The 23250-nt window shown below is 39.7% G+C and overlaps 1 protein-coding gene across 7 annotated transcripts in view; it reads left to right on the forward strand.

Moving 5' to 3' along the window:
* Positions 1–23250, forward strand: part of GLYCTK (glycerate kinase) — a 33899-nt gene that overhangs the window by 1024 nt on the left and 9625 nt on the right. For 2 of the 7 annotated variants that reach the window (XM_039342594.1, XM_039342593.1), the window contains exons 2-4: positions 7380–7483; positions 16313–16726; positions 17106–17257. In XM_039342594.1, coding sequence (XP_039198528.1) covers positions 16350–16726; positions 17106–17257 — 529 coding nt within the window. In that variant the 5' untranslated portion in view covers positions 7380–7483; positions 16313–16349. Of the gene's footprint in view, positions 1–4917; positions 5235–7379; positions 7484–15460; positions 15525–15850; positions 16201–16312; positions 16727–17105; positions 17258–23250 lie in introns of those variants that run through there. The other 5 variants (XM_039342590.1, XM_039342596.1, XM_039342595.1 and 2 more) reach the window with 4 other exon arrangements.

The following is a 23250-nucleotide window of genomic DNA, read 5'->3' on the forward strand; positions in this document are numbered from 1 at the left end:
CTGTAACTTTCTTCCCAAAGCAGTCGCCATGTTGCTTATTTATTCCCGGCTTGGATTTAACCAGGATGAAGACTTACTTTTGACAAAGTCCACGCATCTTGTTGTTCAGTGGCTAAGTTGTGGACCAGACAGGCGCTGTTGCTCCCCCCCACTGTCTCTCAGGGTTTCCCCAAATTCATGTTCATTGAGTTGATGACACTAGCTAGGCATCTCATTCTCTGCTGTCCTCCTTTTGCTTTCAATCTTTCCCAACATCAGGGTCTTTTTCCAATGAGTCCTCTCTTATTTGGTGGCCAAAATATTTGAGCTTAAACTTAAGTATCTATCCTTCCAAAAGACAATCAGGGTTGGTTTCCTTTAGGATGGACTGATTTGATCTCCTTTTAGTCGAAGGGGCTTGGGGAGCCTTCTGCACCACAATTTTCTTGTGGAAAACGAAAGGACTTTTACGAATTCCAAAGGGTGTAACAGGTTTATTTGCACAAGGTTCAGAAGCCGGTTAACAACAGCAAATTCTGAACAAGGGTGGGTGGGTTCAAACTGCAGTTTTATACCTCTCCCTTTCTCAGGAACAAAGAAGCTCACATGGAATCTGCATTGTATATCATTCGGTCAGTTTCTCACAGGCATACAATGAAGAGAGTTTTACTTTATACAATGTTTCTCAATGTGCATTAGGTCAGTCTCGTATTGTTAACATAGCTTTTGCTAACACAGCTTTCTTCCAGGAATTATGCAGACACATCATTTTACTTGAATAATGATTTTTCATCATCATCATTATTATTTTACTTTATTCTTCATTTTATTCTATGTTGCTCTACTTTATTCCACTTTATTCCACTTCATTTTGAAAACATTAAGTACTTTGGTGCTTAGCGTTCCTTATGTTCCAATTCTCACAGCCATACATTACTTCTAGGAAAACCATAGTTTTGACTCTATAGACATTTATTGGCAAGATGTTTCTGCTTTTTACTGTAAAGTAAAGTTTAAAGTTTGCTGTGTTTTAATTTCATGGCTGCAGTTGCCATCAGAGATTTTGAAGGCCAAGAAAATAAAATCTCAATGTTTCCATTTCTTCCCCTTCTATTCGGCAGGAAGTGATGGGACTGTGTGCCATGATCTTAGTTTTTTAATGTTGAGTTTCAAGCCAACTTTTGCACTCTCCTCTTTTACCCTCATCAAGAAAGTTGTCAAATTTAAGAAACACTAGAACAGTGGTTCTCAACCTTTTTAATGCCGTGACCCCCCACCGGTCGTAAGTCGAGGACTACTCAACCGGTCGTAAGTCGAGGACTGGTGCAGTACCGTTTGCAGAATGGGACTTTTGGTGGGCTCATTAGGGCAGAGACAGCCTGGACAATTCCTATTGGCTTTTGAAAGCCAATAGAATTAGACTCTATTCAAGAGAGTCTATTCTATTGGCTTTCAAAAGCCAATAGAATAAAAGGGAATAGCACAGCTAAGGAAAAGGGGGGGGAAAATGGCGGATTGCGTTGTTTGGCAACCCCCGTGAAATGGTCGTTCGACCCCAAATGGGATCCCGACCCACAGGTTGAGAACCACTGCACTAAAAGGAGAGAAGGCATGCCTTTCAAAGCACTATATGGAGAGAAGATTCTGACTTTTTGTACATTGAACATTGGATTGGGCTGTATTAAAAAAATCAGTTTATCAAATTTGTATGAACACCCATCTCATGGACAATGACTCTGGGCAATGTACAGAAATCCACTGAAATAAATATAAATGATTACCGAAAACTATTATATAAGTGTTAACATTAAAAAGTATAAAAGTTTTGTATACTTTGTGCCTTTTTTAAAAAAAAAAAAAACTTAAATCCCCAGTATTAAGCCTCTGGTCAGTGAATGGTAGGTTATGTGAAATTGCTTGTTAAGAAAACTTGTAACAGTAAATGTTGTTGTTGTTGTTGTTAATTGCGAAGTCGTGTCCGACCCATCGTGACCCCGTGGACAACATTCCTCCAGGTCTTCCTGTCCTCTACCATCTTCTGGAGTCCATTTAAATTCACACCTACTGCTTCAGTGACTCCATCCAGCCATCTCATTCTCTGTCGTCCCCTTCTTCTATTGCCCTCAATCTTTCCCAGCATTAGGCTCTTCTCCAGTGAATCCTTCCTTCTCATTAGGTGGCCAAAGTACTTGAGTTTCAACTTCAGGATCTGGCCTTCTAAAGAGCAGTCGGGGTTGATCTCTTCTAGGACTGACCGGTTTGAACGCCTTGCAGTCCAAGGGACTCGCAGGAGTCTTCTCCAGCACCATAGTTCAAAGGCCTCAATTCTTTTGTGCTCAGCCTTTCTTATGGTCCAACTTTCACAGCCATACATTGCAACTGGGAAAACCATGGCCTGGACTATACGCACTTTTGTTGGCAGGGTGATGTCTCTGCTTTTTAGAATGCTGCCTAGATTTGCCATAGCTTTCCTCCCCAGGAGCAAGCGTCTTTTAATTTCTTGGCTGCAGTCCCCATCTGAGGTGATCTTGGAGCCCAGAAAAATAAAATCTGTCACTACCTCCATTTCTTCCCCATCTATTTGCCAGGAATTGAGAGGGCCGGATGCCATGATTTTGGTTTTCTTAATGTTGAGTTTCAAGCCAACTTTTGCACTCTCCTTCTTCACCCGCATCAAGAGGCTCTTTAGTTCCTCTTCACTTTCTGCCATTAGAGTGGTATCATCTGCATATCTTAGGTTGTTGATATTTCTCCCGGCAATCTTAATTCCAACTTTTGATTCATCTAGCCCTGCCTTTCTCATGATGTGCTCTGCATATAAGTTAAATAGGCAGGGCGACAGTATACAGCCTTGCCGGACTCCTTTTCCAATTTTGAACCAATCAGTGGTTCCGTGTTCGGTTCTCACTGTTGCTTCTTGACCCCATATAGGTTTCTCAAGAGACAAATGAGATGGTCTGGTACTCCCATCTCTTTAAGGACTTGCCACAATTTGTTGTGATCCACACAATCAAAGGCTTTTGCATAGTCAATGAAGCAGAAGTAGATGTTTTTCTGGAACTCCCTAGCTTTCTCCATGATCCAGCGTATGTTGGCAATTTGATCTCTAGTTCCTCTGCCTCTTCGAAATCCTGCCTGTACTTCTGGTAGTTCTCGATCCACATACTGCTGGAGTCTAGCTTGTAGGATTTTAAGCATAACTTTACTAGCATGTGAAATGAGTGCAATGGTGCGATAGTTTGAACATTCTTTGGCATTGCCTTTCTTTGGAATTGGAATGTAAACTGGCCTTTTCCAATCCTGTGGCCACTGTTGAGTTTTCCAAATTTGCTGGCAAATTGAATGTAGCACTTTTACTGCATCGTCTTTTAAGATTTTGAATAGCTCAGCTGGAATACTGTCACCTCCACTACCTTTGTTGTTGCTCAGATTTTCTAAGGCCCATTTCATTTCACATTCTAGGATGTCTGGTTCGAGGTCAATGACCATCTCATTGTGGTTATCTGGGATATTAAGCTCATTCTTGTATAGTTCTTCTGTGTAGTTTTGCCATCTCTTCTTAATCTCTTCTGCCTCTGTTAGGTCTCTGCCATTTTGGTCCTTTATCATGCCCATCTTTGCATGAAACGTTCCCTTCATATCTCCAATTTTCTTGAAGAGATCTCTGGTCCTCCCTATTCTGTTGTTTTCTTCTATTTCTTTGCACTGTTCATTTAAGAAGGCATTCTTATCTCTTCTAGCTACTCTCTGGAATTCTGCATTCAATTGGGTGTATCTTTTCTTTCTCCTTTGCCTTTTGCTTCCCTTCTTTCCTCAGCTATTTGCAAAGCTTCCTCAGACAGCCATTTTGCTTTCTTGCATTTCTTTTTCTTTGGGATGGTTTTAGTTGTTACCTCTTGTACAATGTTGCGAACTTCCATCCATAGTTCTTCAGGCACTCTGTCTATCAGATCCAGTTCCTTAAATCTATTTGTCACCTCTACACCTCTACTGTAACAGTAAATAGTCAATATCAAACACAGTTAAGCAAAACCTATGCATACAACAATTTTATAAGGGTCAAATAAACAGTAGCTCTTACCGTCTAGAGCAGCAGTTCTCAACCTGTGGGTTGCGACCCCTTTGGGGGTCGAACGACCCTTTCACAGGGGTCGCCTAAGACCATCGGAAAACACATATTTCTGATAGTCTTAGGAACCGAGACACCGCTCCTCTATCTATCTCCAGGCGGATAAAAACAACACAGAGAATGGTAAGACTTAAAGCATCAAAGGAGCAACTCCCCACCTCTCAGGTAGAGCTAGCAAGATCCAGTGACTCAGCCCGCCTTCTCCCAGGCTTTTCACCAATCAGAAGCTGCAGCCCGGACATTGGCGTCCGTGACGTATCTTCCTGGGGAATCTGTGAAGCCTACGGAGCTGCTCTAGATCATGCTTGTGTGCAGTTGCTTGTGCCTTGTTGGAAGAGGGGAGATGGGCTGGCGGGGAGTTGAGGGGGGGGTGAGGCAGGAGGAGGAGGAGGGAGGGAGGGAGGGAGGGAAGGAAGGGTTGTTAGCTGTAGAATCAGCACGCCGGAGGGCTTTGCCACGGGGGTGGGTTCCCTTTATATTTTGATTCCCTCCCTTTTGGAGGCAGGAATGGACATTTTATGATCTGGGGGGAAAAAAAATCTGGTGTCTGTGAATGAAAGCGCCGGCGATCATCTTTTCTTTCCGCCAGCTCGCCTTGATGCATTCAGTGCAATTTCTTTTTTAAATAGCGCTTTTGGATTGTATTTTTTAAAAATCTTAGTTTTTTTTTAAAAAAAACTGGAAAGCGCATTCTTAGAGCAAGGCACAGACTTAGTACCTCTCTCTCTCTCTCTCTCTCTCTCTCTCTCTCTCTCTCCCCCCCCCCCAATCCCCAGGTATTTTTATTTTTGGTTGGCAAAATCGGATCCGCAGGTGCTAAAAATGAATAATGGCTTGCGAGGGAGGGGGGGCTGCTGTGGGCAGCAGAAGACAGGTTGGTGCATCCAAGGTGTTGCTCACTTGCTCGCCTCCTTTCTGTTGACCCCCCCCCGGTCTAGATCGGAGTTGCTGCTTTGTGTGGGCATGATCCAGGGTGGCCATTCGTGGGGTTGGTCTCTGCCCTTGCGTGGAGCACCTTAATTGAGTCTCCTCACCCCCATTCGTGGGATTTTCCTCGGGGTTGCTAGGAGCTGCGCTTAAACTTGGAATCGCCCGGCTGCAAGCGAAGAGAAGGGAGTTTGCACAGGTGAGAAAGTCAGCAAGCCATCCCGAATTGCGAGCTTCCCTTTGCCTTTTTCATCGTGAATTGGGAGCAAGCCAACCTAGGGATTTTCCCTCCTCCCGCCTTTAAACGGCTTCCTTTTATTCTGCCTCCCGCCTAGTCAGGATCCAAAGGCAAGGCTCCAATTGGGGAAGTGTATACTCCACTGCCAGAAATTGTTAGGAAAAAGGAAATGCATTGAGAGAGGGACTTGTCAGAAAACATTTAGCTGACAATCAAGTACGCTCAGTGGAAGGTGAAAATGTTAGAAGGAGAGAATGAAATAGCTGGAATCTGGGACAGCTGTAAAGTCGTATCCTTCTGTTTTGGGAAACTTCCATGAAAAAGCATTAAGCATCCCACCCACCCAACCCCTTCTTGTTCTCCTTTCACAGCCTCCTCACAGGCAGAGGACGTCGTTTTCTGGGGGGGGCGATGCAGAGGGAAGGAGGGGATGCTTCGAAAGTTTGCCACCCCACCCTCCCTTCCTCAAATAATTTGGCTCCTCTTAGCTCACGGGGGGGGGGAAGGGGAGCTGCGTGCGCATGAGCCACAAAACAAGCTCCCTCGACAAATGCGTAATCCACTTTGGGGAAGGAGGGGGGAGGATGGAGAAGGAAGCAGTCGGGTTTACTTGCGAGTAAGCATCCCAGAGGCTCCTTCTCGCCGCCGCTGTCCTTAAAGGCTCCCTCCTGAAGAAGTTCGCTTTCTAGATAATCTAACTTTCCCCATCCTAAAAAGGGTCTTTGGCGGCGCAAGAGAAGGCGAGGGAGAAGGGTTGGGGGGAAAAAAAAACAAATCCGGGGATCCTGTTAATCAATGTGCAGCCTTAGTGGGGTAAAGGGCTGAGCCAGGACTGACTCTCACCCTTACTTGTGAGTAAACCCTGCAGGGTATCCGCTGGCGGGAGGGGAGCGACCCTCCGGGATCCTGACCACCAGCTGGATCGGGTGCTTGGAGAAGCAGATCCTGGAGAGGGAATAAAAGTCGGAGTGGATGAGGCTTTGAGCCCCTCCAGTCTTCAAGGGCCCCCCCATCCAATTGTCCTTCTCCCCAGCTGGAAACCCTCCGGAGCAAGATGGGGTATTTTGGGGGGAGGCATCCGGACTTTGTGGATCCGGGCAACATTCTTTTGCCTGCAGATCCCAGAGTCAGCCTGCAGGTTTGAGTCTTCTCCTAGCAAAAGTGCTTCAGTTCGCAGCTTTGAACGGCCCCCAGAGTTGGCCCTGAAAGTTGGGAGCGAGGATTTTTTATCAGGGCCAAAGAGACGACCCCCCCCCAAATATTGCAAGACCATCTTTCCGTGCTCAGATGCACGGACTAAATATTCGGAGTGGAGTGACATTCATTCTCTCACACCCACTTACCAAACATACATTTAATTCCCCCTTAACCCCCACCATAGCCACCGCCAATCTCCAGCACACAACTGAATCAAACTGGTCCATTATTAAGGGATATTTACATTACGATTATCAGATATTTACATTACGATTCATAACAGTAGCAAAATTACTGTTATGAAGTAGCAACGAAAATAATTTTATGGTTGGGGGTCACCACAACATGAGGAACTGTATTAAAGGGTCGCAGCATTAGGAAGGTTGAGAACCACTGGTCTAGAGTAAGGGGTATGGGAATGCCTCAGTTGAGTCTCCTTAGACCCATCTTTCATAGGCAATAAAAATCTTGGTTCTTTTCTCTAAGCCTCCTTGGATGATCACAGATTCTAGTATTAGAAGAGGAAATGTTGTATCTGACTATATTTTATTTATTTATGAAACATACCCCATAATGGTCAAATGACTCTTCTATGGAATTCCCCATGATATGTTTTTTCCTGAATTAAAATACTTCAAATTATATTATCTATCTCCTAAAGGAGAGGCTTGAGACTGCTGCTAGTTTTCATTGTAGAATATATGAGAATTACGTAGAAGCACATTACATGTACATAATAACCATTTGATGAATTCGCCTTTTTACAAGATGGAAACATTGCAAACAATGTAATCTGAGAGTGAAAAATTCCACACAAATAATCAATGGTAAACAATGCAATACTAGAGGACTTTATGAAAAGTTCTACAGCAACTTTACTACACTGAAGTCAACTATTACCTGTTGCAGCTCCGAAAGGCCTGTGAGTATGGCTTGTTGCCCATCTCTCACCATATTGGGATTAAAAAAGGATCCCTTATGTGATCAGAACTAAAAACCTGCCGTGGTTTATGGTAAGTATAAATATAGATACATATACAATTTATATACAAATAAAGATAAATATAGATACAAGTAATCATACTGGAAACAATCAGTATTTTTTAATGTGCATGAATAAATTATAATGTGTCTTAGCTTGAAATTTGTGTGGAAGAGAATGCATATATAGCCTTCTGAAGAATTTATTTTATCTTTTGACAATTTCAAAAATACAGTTTCATAGAAGCAGTATTCTACATGCACTGATACAACATCAATAACAATAGTACTTAGACTTATATACTGCTTCATAGTGCTTTACAGCCCTCTCTAAGTGGTTTACAGAGGCAGCATATTGCCCCCAGCAATCTGGGTCCTCGTTCTACCGACCTTGGAAGGATGGAAGGTTGATGTCACAAAAACTTTTATCTTCCACTCACAAGTCCAGTTGCTACAGCTGTAACAATAGTGGGTGCTAGCTTTCATAGTAAGTAAGCAAATACTGTATTGCTGGAAAGCGGAACATAATTGCAGAAGCCTTTTTTGACTGTGACCCCTCCTCAACAATGCCATTCAGTGGCAATTTGCCTCTAAAAGTTTTCTTTTAGATATGGTGGCTAATACAGGTAATCCTTGATTTATGATCACAATTGAACCCAAAATTTCTGTTGCTAAGTGAGACAGTTGTTACGTGAGTTGTCCCCATTTTACGAACTTTCTTGTCATAGTTGTTAAATGAATCGCTACAGTTAAGTTAGCAACCCAGTTGTAAAGTGAATCTGGCTTCCCCATTGACTTTGCTCGTCAGAAGGTCACAAAAAGTGATCACATGACCCCGGGACACTGCAACCGTCATAAATATGAATCAGATCCCAAGCATCCAAATTTTGATCATGTAACATGGGGTCATAAGTATGAAAAACAGTCGTAAGTCACCTTTTTCAGTGCCATTGTAACTTTGAACAGTCACCAAATGAACTGTTGTAGGTCAAGGACTACCTGTAATTTGTGGTAATTTAACCTTTGCAGATTTCTTTTTTTACTGTTTGAAAGGCTTCTAAACTAGAATAAGTCCCAGTGTTGTATTTCCAACTGGCCCATTGCCCTCTTCTTTCCACTGTCTTGCCTGCCTTCCTTTATCCACCATCAATCTCCATAATAGGGATGCTGAGAGGGAAATATCGGAGTTGAAGACCTCACTACTAGTCAGAGCAGAGCAGAGCAGAGCAGACTTGGAAAGACTGGTGTATAACAGGGAGGGGGAGAGCACATGTTTGGTAACTTACAGCAGCTGCACTTTTAAATGGGCTAAGAGCTGCAATGTGGCTGAATCTCTTTTTCTTCTTTCCTCTGTCTTTGTGTGGCGGTGGTTTTTTTTTTTTATGTGCTTATTTGGTGCCTGCAGCAGACGGCAGCACTTTGTCAATCCTGCTTGATCTCAGAAAAGAAAATATTTGGCCTGAATTACTGCTTAGATGGCAGACCTCTAGAGAATACTAGGGCTGTTGGCTAGACTAAAAAGTAAAAAAGAAATCCCAGGCAAGTGGCAAATCACTTCTATATTGCTGCCACAGGTTTGTAGCCAGCAAGAGTCAAGTATGACTTAAATCATGCTTATTCTAAGGTTTATGTAACACTTATATTTTACAGAATAATAGGAAACTGCCATGAGCTTTCAGGGAGTGGGAAGGCATTTGGGGAACCAGAGAAATGTTGGCATAAATTTGTTTGTTTGTTTCATTTCTATGCTGCCCCTCATCCCTACAAGCTGATTCCAAATTCTAAATTGATAGAAAAGATGTTTAGTCTTTTTCCTGCTCCATTCTGGTTCTTTGTATTGTTTCCATCCCTCTAAGCTCTTTTCTCTTACCCTGTCTTTATTAAAAAGCACCAAAATGGATGGGAAAATTATTTGAGAATATAATCAAATGAGACACAGCCAGGAAAATATTACCTCTCTTTACCACTTTAAATAATAGTTTGGGAAGGTTACAGACAAGTGAACAAACCCCAGGAAAGGTCTCAGTTCTTCCATTTTTGAACTTAAACTCATTTTTCTATTTTCTATTATATGTCATTTGCAAAATCTCCTTTCTATGACCTGTTGAATGAGTATTTCATACCTAATTCTGACAGCTGGAACATTGTGAGAATTTTTTTTAGTGTGGTAAGTTAACAGAAGAACAGAAGAACAATTCTTACTGACAGGAACTTGCCAAAATTGCCTTGATCTTGATCTTAGTTGTAAACACTGGAATTATGTGTTGTTACAAATTCCAAGAATAAATTAATCAGGTTACAGTTGTGTTAGGTCACATACACCAATGCATTTCACCTAAATTATTTCTCAGTGAAGTCAAATTACAGCTGCACTTTAGAGTCCCTGAGCAAGAAATGTACTCAGAAGTCTGCACAATGCGCCTCATGTTTTGTCTTACAGAATACATTATAACAGCTAACTGTGGAACTACGGTGATTTTAGGACTGTATAATATTATTTTGTTAATGGGGAAAAAAACAACACAATTCAGTGCCGTTAGTGGCATATTTCATATTCTGATTATTAATAGACAAATTGTCAATGGAAGCTGAGGAATCTGTGCTTAATTGTGGTTTGCCCCCAAATGGCAGCAGCTGATATCTGAGTTGATGCAAGGACAAAGAAGAGTATCTGGGTGCATTAGTTAGCTCGAGGCTCGCTTGTTGAGGGCTATAGGGCAACAGAAGATGAGGGGGAGAGCTCCACTGTTATTTGTAAACCCACAATTTAAATTTTACACACACAATTGCACTACCTGTGTGTTTACCCTTACCCTTCCAAAGCCAGAGCAATCCCTCTCCATAGGGGGAAGTGGTTGCTCCTTCTTCAGGAAGCTCCATTTCAGAGTAGTAGTTCCCAGCCTTTCTCCTTTCCCTTCCCCCTCCCCCTTCACTGCTTGATAAGTTGAGTGTCAGGAACTGCATGTAGTGAACGTATGTGCGTGAAGGTGATGATTTCCAACAGGACAAACTGTGAGGAGTCCTTGGTGCTCTCTGAGCTTGATTGTTTTCTTGCAGACGCTTCATTACCCAAACTAGGTAACATCAGGACAAACTATATCCAATTACTTGCTCTCCCATTGAGTGCCTCCCTCTAACTAGGGAGAAATGATGGATTTGTAGGAGCAGGAGCTTTGAGACTGGCTACCCTGATCTGACCTGCATGATCCCCACCAGGTTTTAGGACATAGTTGGGGCTCAGGACCAGATCCAGGATTTGCAGCAGAGGGTCACGTAGCTCACGTATGGGTGTCCAGCCCTGTAGCAGAATGTGATGGGAAGAGAAACAAAGAAGTCCAGCTTCAGTTCCTGAATTTGAGGGGCATATAAAGCCACAGTGCGGTTGTTGTGAAAAAATATTAGGAGGCAAATGATTAGGGATATACATAACAATAGGTGCTCAGTTTTTTGTTTTCTAATTCCAGTGTATTATTTACTACAACCAGAAGGTCACACGTGACTGCCCAAAAGGATATAAAATGTTTAAAAGAATATAACGTTTCCTAGGTTGCTGGAGTGTGTTGTCAAAGGTTTATTTTTGGCTCATCCCATTGTTATTTGGGTTACAGCCACAGCTGTCTGATTTCAGATAATTATTCTAGGTAGGTGTTAAATGATGTCGTTATCCAGTGATTTTGTAGACCGCCTTGATTAATTCAATTTTTTTTTAATTTCTTCTTTTAATGTTATATCTGTTTCACATATATGTTAGTGTTTATTCTCTGATTCAGTTATTTATTTTAGAATGCTTGCTGTATGCCACTCTGTGGAATTACATAAGAAATTAAAAGTTACTTCCATTTTTTATATAGTGAAACTACACAAGAGTCGCAAGGAACCATCATAGGAACATGTTGGCATGATTTATTCAAATTAATATGCATATTAGGACCAGTTTTCATTAATGGCAGCTTATGAAGTTTTCATTTAAAAGAGATTAATCTAAGCTCTTCACAGTCCCAGAGCAATGCTGTCATAGAAGATGCAATTCTCAGCTGATCTGCCAAGATTAATGAAGGCTTCTGGATCACTTTCTGAGCAGCTGCTACGATCAAGTTAAAAAAGAACAAGAAGAAATTTCATTTCGATCTGGCTCGCCGTAACTCTTGCCTCAAAGTCCTCATTTCAGTGCAGAGAATAAATTGTTCCCCTTTTGGTCTGCTCTGTTGTTCAGAAGTGAAAGACGGCAGGGAAGCTGTTGTGGCTCAGAGGTGTTAGTGCCACCCCTGATACGCTTGTGACCTTGCATGTCAGTGGGGATGAAAACATCAGGCTCTTGGCCAAAATGCATCACACACAGCAGATTAAAGTAGACAAAACAGTTCAAGAACACAGAGAAAACTTTGGAGGATTTATTTTCTTAAGCTACATATATAGCAAGATGGCATTTGATTATTATATTACTATCTCCAGCACTTTTAAAGATAATATTAATATTAATAATAATATAAAAAAGTTGGAAGGGACCTTGGAGGTCATCAAGTCCAACCCCCTGCTCAGGTAAGTAACCCTATACTGGCTGTCCAATTTCTTCTTAAAAACCTCCAGTGTTGGAGCATTCACCGCTTCTGGAGGCAGGTTGTTCCACTGGTTAATTATTCTGTCAGGAAGTTTCTCCTTAGTTCTAGGTTGCTTCTCTCCTTGGTGAGTTTCCATCCATTGCTTTTTGTCCTGCCTTCAGGTGCTTTGGAGAATAGCTTGACTCTCTCTTTGTGGCAGCCCCTGAGATATTGGAACACTGCTATCATGTCCCCCCTCGTCCTTCTCTTCATTAAACTAGACATACCCAATGCCAGCAACCATTCCTTATATGCTTTAGCCTCCAGTTCCCTAATCATCTTTGTTGCTCTTCTCTGTACTCTTTTTAGAGTCTCAGCATCTTTTTTTACATCATGGTGACCAAAACTGGATGCAGTATTCTAAGTGTGACCTTACCAAGGCATTATAAAGTGGTATTAATATTTCACATGAACTTGATTCTATCCCTCTGTTAATGCAGCCTAGCACTGTGTTGGCTTTTTTGGCAGCTGCAGCACACTGCTGAACCTCAGTACACTCAGTACACTGATCAGTACACTGTTCTTAATAGCAGGAAAGAGTAAAAAGGGAGATTTATTACCCCAGATTAGCCACACTTATGAGAAGACATTATGTAGAAATTAAGTAATTTTAGGATTTTATTTTTATTTTTCACTCTCAATACTTGGTAAGTCAAGAAACAAAAATGCAGGAAAGCAGCACAGAACAATGTATCTCAAAATCCCACCATACTTTCCTTATACCAATAAATTTAAAAGAAGAATTATGACTGTTAGCATCAGATTTTCCCAGTTCTAATAAAAATGTTGTTCATCCATCTGAGAAGTCACTATTCAAGTTTTATCAGTAGCTTTTTCCATAAGAGCTATTTACCATATCTTTGCACATCGCTTGTTCAAAAACAGGTTATCTAAAAATGTTCACATTTGAAGCAGAATTATTTTCAGAGAAAGAGAAATACTGTACATCTGCTTCATGAAATTGGTAGGTGATCATTTATTAAATCCTTGTTTGTTGAGTAAACCACATTTGGTAAGGTTCAGATGATTTACAGACTAGAATGGCTTGTTTCACACAACTTGCTAAACCAAACCGAACAAGCTCAAATGCAGCTTACCCACAGTGAATAAAATCTAGTCCTAAAATGGGAGTTCTGATGAAGATTTATGGCAAACTAGACATCCCTGTAGGACAGGAACAGTATTGGATAGAGATGTGAATTCTGGCCAGTGTAGGTAGTCTCTCTCCAGAAAAAGGAGAAATCATGAGATTTGCTCACTTCTACTCTGGGTAGCTGCTCTTTGTGAGAAGACTGTAGGAATTGAGATTTTGGTACTCAGTTCATGAGTTGAATGGCTGGATTCGAGGGATTTTGATCAAACTGATTGCTGTAATGCAGCCTATATGGACAGAAGGTTGCTGAGAGTAATTTCTTAATCACTTTCAGAAATTGCTTCTTAATTACTTTTTAGCTGTTGGCAACCTTTGCAACAGAATGATATGGAAAAATATGATATACTGGATATACAAATGAAACCAGCTGGTGTCTTAATAATTAAAAGGGATATACAGATAACAAATCAAAAGAGTGACCTGGATAACTTTCCTATATTGGATTTACAAAACAATTTTCTTAAATTTGAAGGATTTTGTAAGAAGGGACAAAGAAAAAAAAAGAAAAAGATTTTGTAAGAAGGGACAAAAAAAAGGAAACAAATTAAGTTTTAGGACAGCATTTGAAGGGATTAAAGATCAAGATAAAAGTAAAAGGAGGGAATATAAAGTTGGTTTCAAAGGCGGATCCTCCCATAAGGCCGGATGAACCTCAAATGCACGTTTATATAGATTTCTTAGTTTTATTTGGTTGCATAAGCAGGAAGCACAGCTCATAGTAGATATGTCAAGAAGTTCACACATCTGATGCGCTCACCCTCAAGCTCTGTGGTTTGTTTAAAAAGGTTTTCATGATGTTTTCACAAGGTCTTCATGAGCCTGGAGGCCTGCAGAAGCCTGCCTTTTATTTCTGTCATTTCAACATAAGAATCTACATCATCAGACCAATTCTCAAACCAGTTATCAGAATTCTGATTAACAGAATATTTAATAAAATTGTTATATAAAACAAGAAATCTAATCCTAAGGTCAGAAGTCTATAAAATTTCGGTTGAAGGGTCTCTTGGCTTAATGTGAGAATAGAATAATTGAATAATCAATTAACAATACCAGAGTTGGAAGGGATCTTAGAGGTCATCTAGTCCAACCCCCTGCTTGAGCAGAAAGTCTATACCATTTTAGACAAAAGGCTGTCCAATTTCTTCTTGAAAGCCTCCAGTGATGGGGCACTCGCAAATGAAGGCAAGCCATTCCACTGGTTGATTGTTCTTATTGTTAGGAAATTTCTCCTTGGTTCTAGCTTGCTTCTGTCCTTGATTAGTTTCCATTTTGGCTTCTGGTGCTTTAGAAAATAGATTGCCCCCCTCATCTTTGTGGCAGCCCCTCAAATACTGGAACATTGTTATGATAACAGTGTTATCATACTATCTCCCCTACTCCTTTTCACTAGAGTAAACATACCCAGTTCCTGCAACCATTCTTCATATGTTTTAGCTCCAGCCCCCTAATTATCTTAGTTCATGTGACGTATCATGACAATTTTTGCCTTTGTGAAGCCGAGGTGGACTTGACCTGCTCATGATGCATCCGGCCCGCGGGCTGCCAGTTTGACACTCCTGTCTTAGTTGTTTTTCTCTGCACCCTTTCCGAGTCTTGGTGTGCATTGATGAGTATTCATTGCAAGCTTAACATTTCACCAATAATAGAAACACAATATTTTCTCAAAGCAACTTGCTATCAACTGAATTGAAAGAACAAATGCTAAAGAACATGTCAGAGCTTGTAGCTCATCAGTTCTGCCATCTGTTGGCATCTTTGAACATAAAATCACTGCTGTATAACAAAATCTCTGTGTATGTGTGTGCACGCATGCAAATGCACATATATGTGTGGTTGAAAGAACCAGAAAGATACGGTTTGAAAAGACTGCTGGGAGTCTTATCGGGGGCCTGGGAAGCCAATAAGATGGATCCAAATATCACAGAATTCAGGATGTCTTAAACTCAAAACTCATTTGAAGGACAGTTTAGAAATTTGGATTCCATATACATCTCCAATGTTCTAAGATGCCAACAGATGGTAGAACTGATGAGCTGAGGGCAGGATTCTCCCAGGGACCAGGTGGGATCGGTATGTGGGGGCCTTCCCCAAACATTACTTCTGAGAGTCAGTGATCAGATAATGAGTCATGAGGCTGAATTTCTTTCTTGATCATTAGGTTGATTATTAAGAGCTGGAGATTTTTCTTTCCTGTTTAGTGTGTAAGGAGAAATTAGTACATTCATGGTTTCATCACCATCAATATTTCTCACTCTTAGGTTAAGACCTTTCTCGCTATCTGATGTTCATTGCATGACTCCATAGAAAATCCTTACTAGTGAGGTAATTTCACAGATGGAAATAAAATTCATTCTCTTATTTATTTATATTCCCCCATTTGTTATTTTTATAAATACCTCACACACAATACAACCCTGTGAGGTGGGTTAGGCTGAGAAAAAAGTGACTGCCCAAAGTCACCCAGCTGCGTTTCCTGTGCAAGACGACTAGAATTCACAGTCTCCTGGTTTCTAGACACGTCTCTCTCTCTCTCTCTCTCTCTCTCTCTCTCTCTCTCTCTCTCTCTCTCTCTCTCTCTCTCTCTCTCTCTCTCTCTCTCTCTCTCTCTCTTCCTCTCCCTCCCCTCTCCTCCTCCCCCTTTCCCCCCCAAACCAGCATGCTTTTTCCCAGGAACTTTTAAGTAATTTTTTGCAGCTTCTTATTTTGTAACCCTGGCTTCATAAAATATCCATATTTGAAGTTTTATTGTTTTGTAATCAGTAATTTAGTTTGTATTCTACATTTTTAGGGAGGGAGGAGAATATATGTGGTGTATATTTCTTTTTCAAGATTATGTTGTTTAACTAACCCTAGTTTTTTCTATTCCCTAAATGCCAGATAGATTGTTTTCAAGCAATTCTTACTGGCAAATTATTAACCTTCCTATTTGATCTATCAAATTGGATGTATAAAAAGACCTCTGGATCTTCCCAGGAGAACAGAAAGACAGGAGATGGCGGTGAGGAAAAAAAAACAAAGCTCATAGCAAGCAAAGTTTCTGTAAGGCATATATTCTGGGAGTGAAAAGCAACTAGTCAGATATCCTTAATCACTTATCCACTTTTTTTCAGGACATTAATCATCGCTTATTCCTGGTGGATTCGGGGCATGGTTTCTGTCTTCAAAAGCTTGTCAATCCCTGGCAAAATCTGTTGGTTGCCCAATTTTAGTTTCACCAGTGAGATGTCCTCTCTGAAAATGACTCTCAAGGACCATGGGCTACATTTTTTCCGCAGTGCTGTGGGTGCGGTCCTCCCGGGGCCGATTCTGAAAAGGTCCTTGGTGCTAGAACCGGGTGGATGCCCCAGACTGTTGCTACAGGGCCGTCCTTTTGAACTGAAGACAAATCTGTACCTGGTTGGCTTTGGAAAGGCTGTTCTGGGCATGGCAGCAGTGGCTGAGGACATCCTTGGAGGCTACCTCACTCAGGGAATAATCAGTATTCCTCAAGGCATTCAAGAAACTCTGCGACATGCAGGAATGAGGTAAGGAAGAAGGCTGCATTTTATGGAGATGAGAGATATGAGCCGGCTTCAAGAATTCTTTCTTGAGTCCTTCATGGCTTGGTGTATCTTTAATCTCAGTTGTGGCATGCTTTCCTACTTCAGGTACTAGCTACTTGAACAAGTTTATGGAGATACTTCCTATTTTTACTTAACCTGTGGGAAAAACAGAAACCAACTTGTTGTTTGAGTTGCTCCTTAGGCAGAATTTTAGGTGATCGATATTCTTTGGTTTACCTTTCATTATCACTTTAATTATCCTGGCTGGCCGTCTGTTTAAGAAGTTTTAAACATCATGGGTTTCAGCAGTACAAAGCTCAGCTAATAAGTGACTCTTTTTTGAAAAAAAAAAACGCTGCAGGGAAATGTTGCTGAAGCCATGTAGCCGAATCCAAGTCCTGGAAGGAGCGAGGGAGAACCTTCCTGATAAAGACGCTTTGGAGGCGGCCAGGGCCATCTTGGAATTAGCCAAGAGTCTCACAGCAGATGACCTTCTCCTGGTATTAATTTCAGGTAATGCTTGAGAGCCCAAAAGGACAGAGAGACTTTTGTCATCTCCAGATGCTCTTTTTCATGTTTGTTTCCCATTTTCTAACCTTATTATATTTTGGTCCATTCTGCAAGCACACTTGGCAAATTAGGCTGAGTGTTTTGATGTTTAAAGAAAAAAAAAAAAACAGATGGCATGGGGAGGTGGCTCAGGGTCGTTTTCAGTGTGACTTCGCCCTGGGTGATGCTGACTGGCCCTTGAAGCACCCTTGTGCTTTCTTCTTGTCAGCTGGCTTTGGAAACGATATCCCTGCTGGCCCTGGTAGTCTTCTCCGTAACCTGCCCTTAGCTTTTGCTGATGTTCTGCCATGGGGAAGGTAGGATCTTCTGCAATGGAAGGAAATGCAGTAGTAACAGTTCTGCATAAATGTTTTTTGTAGCTTGCTGAAATAAATGTGGTCATTTCAAATCAGTCAGTTCTCAGTCTCTGTGAGTCACACAGATGGGTTCTGTGTCTCTCTGATGTACATTTTTTCTTTTTCTCCCTCTGACTCAGTTTTACTGAAAAATTAAAAGTGTGTATGCTCTGGCTCTCATTTTTGTAATTAATCTTTAAAATAGGTTCTGTTCTTCTATTGAGCTTTCCAGTCTAAAGCAGTGCTCTAGTTATTCTTGCCTACAAATTTCAAAACTGCTAGGCTGTTTTTGACCAGCAGATGGCAGTCCAGAATCAGAATATGGCATGTAATATTGAAAAATACAGTAAGTTGGAAAGGAGCATGAGTATAGAATATAGAACATAAAATAACAAGAGTTGGAAGGGACCTTGGAGGTCTTGAGCAGGAGACCCTACAACATTTCAGAAAAAATGTTGTTCAATCTCTTCTTGAAAGCCTCCAGTGTTGGAGCACACACAGCTTCTGAAGGCAAGCTGTTTCATTAATTAATTATTCTCATTGTCAGGAAATATAATAGGTTTTATCTGTCTTTAATAATCTTTCACACATTACTCCTTGTCCTGCCCTCAATTGCTTTGGAGAATAGGTTAACCCAGTGGTGGAGAACCTATGGCACGCATGCCAGAGGCAGCACTCGGAGCCCTCTCTATGGGCACACGCACCGTCGCCCCAGCCCTGCCTCCTCCCATAGCCCCCTCCTTACCAGCAGCCCTCCGGAGGAGAGTTGCCCCCAGGCACGGCCCATGCAATGCTGTGCAGCCAAGGACATGGTAGCTGGGCAGCGGGGACAAGACTCCGCCCTTGCACCCCATTGCACGCAGATAATGCTGCAGGGCACGGGTGGAGGATGTGGCCACCATGGCACTGCTGGACTGTCTGGATGATCTGTGGCGGGCCGTGCAGGTGGTGGGTGGGCCAGTGGGCATGGCGGAGCAGGGACAGGTGGGGGATGGTTTTGGGGCACTCGGTCTCTAAAAGGTTCGCCATCACTGGGTTAACCCTATTATTCATGGAAGGAGCCTAACGTACCAAAGAGTTGGCAAATTGGGTTGGCCTGAAGGGGCTAGGAAGAACTGAATAGGAAATTCTGAGTAGTCATGTTTCGGAAGTATACGTCATAGCATTGTTTCATTTTGATCGTCTTGGTATTAGTTATGCTGGAGCAGTTATTGTACAGATTGTTCATTCCATTATTTTCCTTACCATTAGCTATTTTTTCTTTGTCATTGACTGAGATTGGTGGCTATAGAAATTAAATGAATACACAAATAAACAAACAAATAATACTTTAATAAATTTAAGAAACTCTTGAACAGTCTACCTCAGAATGTTATAAAGTTCTTAAACAGAAACCTAATTCCCTTTATGAACTTGAAAGAGAATATTCATTGAATTATACTCAACCAGCTAATAATTGCACAGTATGGTACTATCTCTGTTACTAAAGATGCCCAGGGTAAAATATATAAATAATCCTTCTGAATAACTGAAGCAATTTAAAAATGTTTGGTTTCAATTTTTAATGCTAAGCCAAATATAACTGAAAAAGAAATTAAGAATTTTCTTTCATAATATAGTTCTTCTAAAGATTACTCATGGTCAAGCTGCCTTTATCTAAGAAATAACAGATAACCCTCTAATTCTATGTAAGGAAGGAAGTTTCCAGTCTGAATGGATATTCCATTGGATGGTATAAGATCTCTCCAGCTCTTTCCTTTCTCTCATTGGAAGTGTAACAATGCCTTTTCTCTCCCCACCTTCATTAACTGAAACTCTGCAATTGATCCTCTGATTTCCCTTTTTAAGATAGAGGCAAAAATGTTAACAGTAATTTGTTGTTGTTCAGTCACTAATCGGCATTAATGGTTTTGTTGAAGGTGGAAAAAGCCTTTGACATGATGCAATGGAAAATTTTGAAAATTTAGATTCCGCCTAAATATGCTTTTTTAAATTTAATTGTATTAATATGTGATATTCTAGTTATTGGCGAATGATTATTTCAAAGGGAATTATGGCCTCCTTTGTCAATGTTCTCATGAAACTTGTAAAGTTTACCTCTTATTTATTTTTATTTGATTTTAAGGTTTGTTAGAAAATGGAGAATATTTGGTCTATAACAGTGGACGACACTGAATACAAATTGTTATTATGTATCAGTGATATATCTTATGAATAAATGTGTATTTTATATATACATTTTTATTGATATGCAACAGTTTGGTCTTTTATAAGGTTGTTTGGATAAGTGACATAAGTTTGATTTATTTCCTATAGGAACTAATATTTAAATGGAAATTGGTAATCATTGAAGTTTCTGCTGTTTGAATGCTTTTAAAGATTTATTTAATAAGTAGCAATTACGGTATTATAATATTTATATAATAATGAATTACATATTATTATTTAACTTATTTATTATTATTCAATAATTGTTAATATTTAGGAATAGTTAGAAAGTAGGAAACTTTCTTCATTTGCAGTTGTAAAGATCAGATGCAAGTAATTTAAAAAGACATGAAAGAATAAAAATAGAAGAATGCAAGGATCAAGATCCTGACACAAGGGCTTGATTTTAACATAGCTCCATTGTATTTCCAAGTTTATGTTTGCAAAGTAAATTTGGAAAATATTGGAATGGAAAGCTAATTTGTACCTTTATTCTGATGGTAAACATAAACTCTGTAAATCCCAGTTTGATAATTGCTTGAATTCAGGCTGTTGCCAATCAAATGTTTAAACCATTTGAATTATTGCAAGAAGAATTTGGATTGAAAAATTGCAAAATAACAATGTAAAATGCATTGTCAGTTTCTCTAGATTTTCAAAATACTTGCCAAAAATCACTGGTTGGGGATGATTCAATTCTACTTTTTTTCCTAAATAAACAATTAAAGAGTTCCACTAAGGTGGACATTAGTTATTTGCAAGAAGAATTGAACAAAGCATCGGGGACATTATATTACTAATTAGATGGTTGCTTATGGTGGAAAATAGATACTTTTTAGAAAATAGAGTAATAATATAATTAAATAGATAATATATGTAATTAGAATATTAGATTTTGGTATGAAAAGGAAAAAACAGAGAAGTTGATATAATGGAAGTTTTTGGTCACCTAAACATAATGTACTTGGAAATCATAGATAATAGTGTTTTCTTGAATATTGATGGGAAATTAAAGTTTGGGGGAAAAAGCAATAACAGGACATTGTTCATACAAGGATATTAAGTGCAAATGCAATTAAGATATATATCGCTTAAAAATTACCGATAAATGTAACAAAGATGTTTCTACTTAGTTGATAAAAATAAGAATTGTGTTTGCCCAATATGAGATAACAGATATTATTAGAAAGAGAAAGGAAATATTTAATGTTCTAATATTAGAAAATTTAGGTATATTACTGAAAATTTAGGTATATTACTGGATTATTGGTTAACCCAAACAACACGTATAATGATGGTTGAATATGGTGGAAAATAGATAACTTTTAGAAAATAGAGCAATATTATAATCAAATAGATAAGATGTGTAACCAGAATATTAGACTTTGGTATGAAAAAGGAAAAAGGGAGAAGTTGATATAAGGGAAACTTTTGGTCACCTAAACATAAAATACTTGGAAATTATAAATAATAGCATTACTTTGAATATTGATGGGAAATTAAAGCCTGAAAAAAGCCAATAACAGGACATTGATTGTATACAAAGATTAAGTGCAAATGTAATTAAGATATGTATAAGCTAAAAATTATTGATAAATGTAACAAAGATGTTTTTATTTAGTTGATAACAAGAATTGTACTAGCCCAATATAAGATAACAGATATTAATGGAAAAAGAGAGGAAATATTTGATGTAGTAACATGAGATTTATACTAAAGATTTATGTATACCACTGAACTATTGATTAACCCAGTCACCACGTTGCTTTTTAAATATCCAGTTGTAAAATGAGAAAACCAATAAAATATTATATAAAAAAAGAATTGAACAAAGAATTGAAATATCTCATTAAAATGAATGGTTAAGGGTTTTAAAGAATAGTATATTTCAGTGGTGGCGAACCTATGGCATGGGTGCCAGAGGCGACACTCAGAGCCCTCTCTGTGGGCATGCGTGCCGTCGCCCCAGTCCTAGGCCTTCAGCTGGGTTTTATAAAACCTTTTTGCTTTAGGCCTCTGCTGTCATGTTCAAAAAAAAAAAAAAAGGTTCAATCAGTCAATTTCAACTTCTCGTGGAAAAAAAAAAGATCTTGCAAAGTTGGAATTGATTGAACTTTTTATTCCCACCCAGTCTGCCATTACCACCGCAGCCACGCCCACCCAATGGGCCACACCCATCCAATGGACCACACCCACCCGGCACTCGACAATGCATAAGTGGGTTTTGGGTTGCAGTTTGGGCACTCAGGTTCGCCATCACTGGTATATTTCTTATTTTAATATGACATTAATTCAATAAAAGATTTTTTTAACATGTGCTAAGCACCCCAAATAATATTTTAAAATGTTTGGATGTTAGTAACATGTTGCATATATAAAATAAGTGAAGGAATATTTACTTGTATGATATGGACTTGATCCATATTACCTAGTTATGGTTTTATACTCATAAAAGTATTAGTTTGGTGTAACAAACTTTAATACAATTTAAATATGTGAATGTACTTTTGAATTACAGACCACCACCACCATCCCTCAAATTGGATCTAATCTCTGTATGAAGATTATTCTTTAATGGTGGAAAGATGGTGTGATCCCAGATTAATAATTTAGAGATTACCAATATGTCTTTCCTTTCTGTTTATGAACTGGATCTCTCTTGATGTAATGGAAAGACTGGTCAATATTAGTCTGTGTGGTCAAGGTGTAAAGATGAGTTTAAATATTGGTTTGATATGTACCGTGATATATTTTGTTTCCTTTTTTTCTCTGAATGTTTTTTTATTTCACCTATTTTTGTCTCTTTTTTGCATATTAAAGCAATAAGAATATTAAAACATGCATGGATTATTGGGCATCTCAACCTACAGTTTGTGTCACTGTAGGACACAAAAGTCTAGGATGCTGTTGGGGCCCAGGCGTCATTTCTGGAAGCATTGCTATTTACCCGGTTGTAAGATAACTGTCATACAAACCTGATTCATGGTATGGACACGGTTGGATCAGGGATGAAGCTGAGACAAAAGAAGTCTGGAACAGGGGTCAGCCTGCTTGTGTTTCACTCACAATGCCTTTCCGCTTAAATTGGCACAATTCTGCAAGCTTGAGTAGCATGTTCTTTATTCAGTGGCAGTATCGGCTATGTGGGAACTTTCAGGCAGATCTTTTAAAAATACATTCACGCTTTCTCCTCACTCATCCTCCACCACTGGCCACAATCAACCTTTTTGAGGTTTTGCATTTTATATGTGTAAAATTTACATTCTATAAATATAAGAACATAGGTTGCGTGCAGAAGGAATTCCAGATTAGAGAGGCAGAAATTAATCAGTATGGATACTGATTTTATTTTTATATGTATATGCACATTGTGTTCCTGCCCTTTAATGCATA

This window comes from Crotalus tigris, unplaced genomic scaffold (genome assembly GCF_016545835.1).
Source record: "Crotalus tigris isolate CLP2741 ecotype Arizona unplaced genomic scaffold, ASM1654583v1 scf7180000017800.2534000, whole genome shotgun sequence".
Classification (NCBI taxonomy): Eukaryota; Metazoa; Chordata; class Lepidosauria; order Squamata; family Viperidae; genus Crotalus; species Crotalus tigris.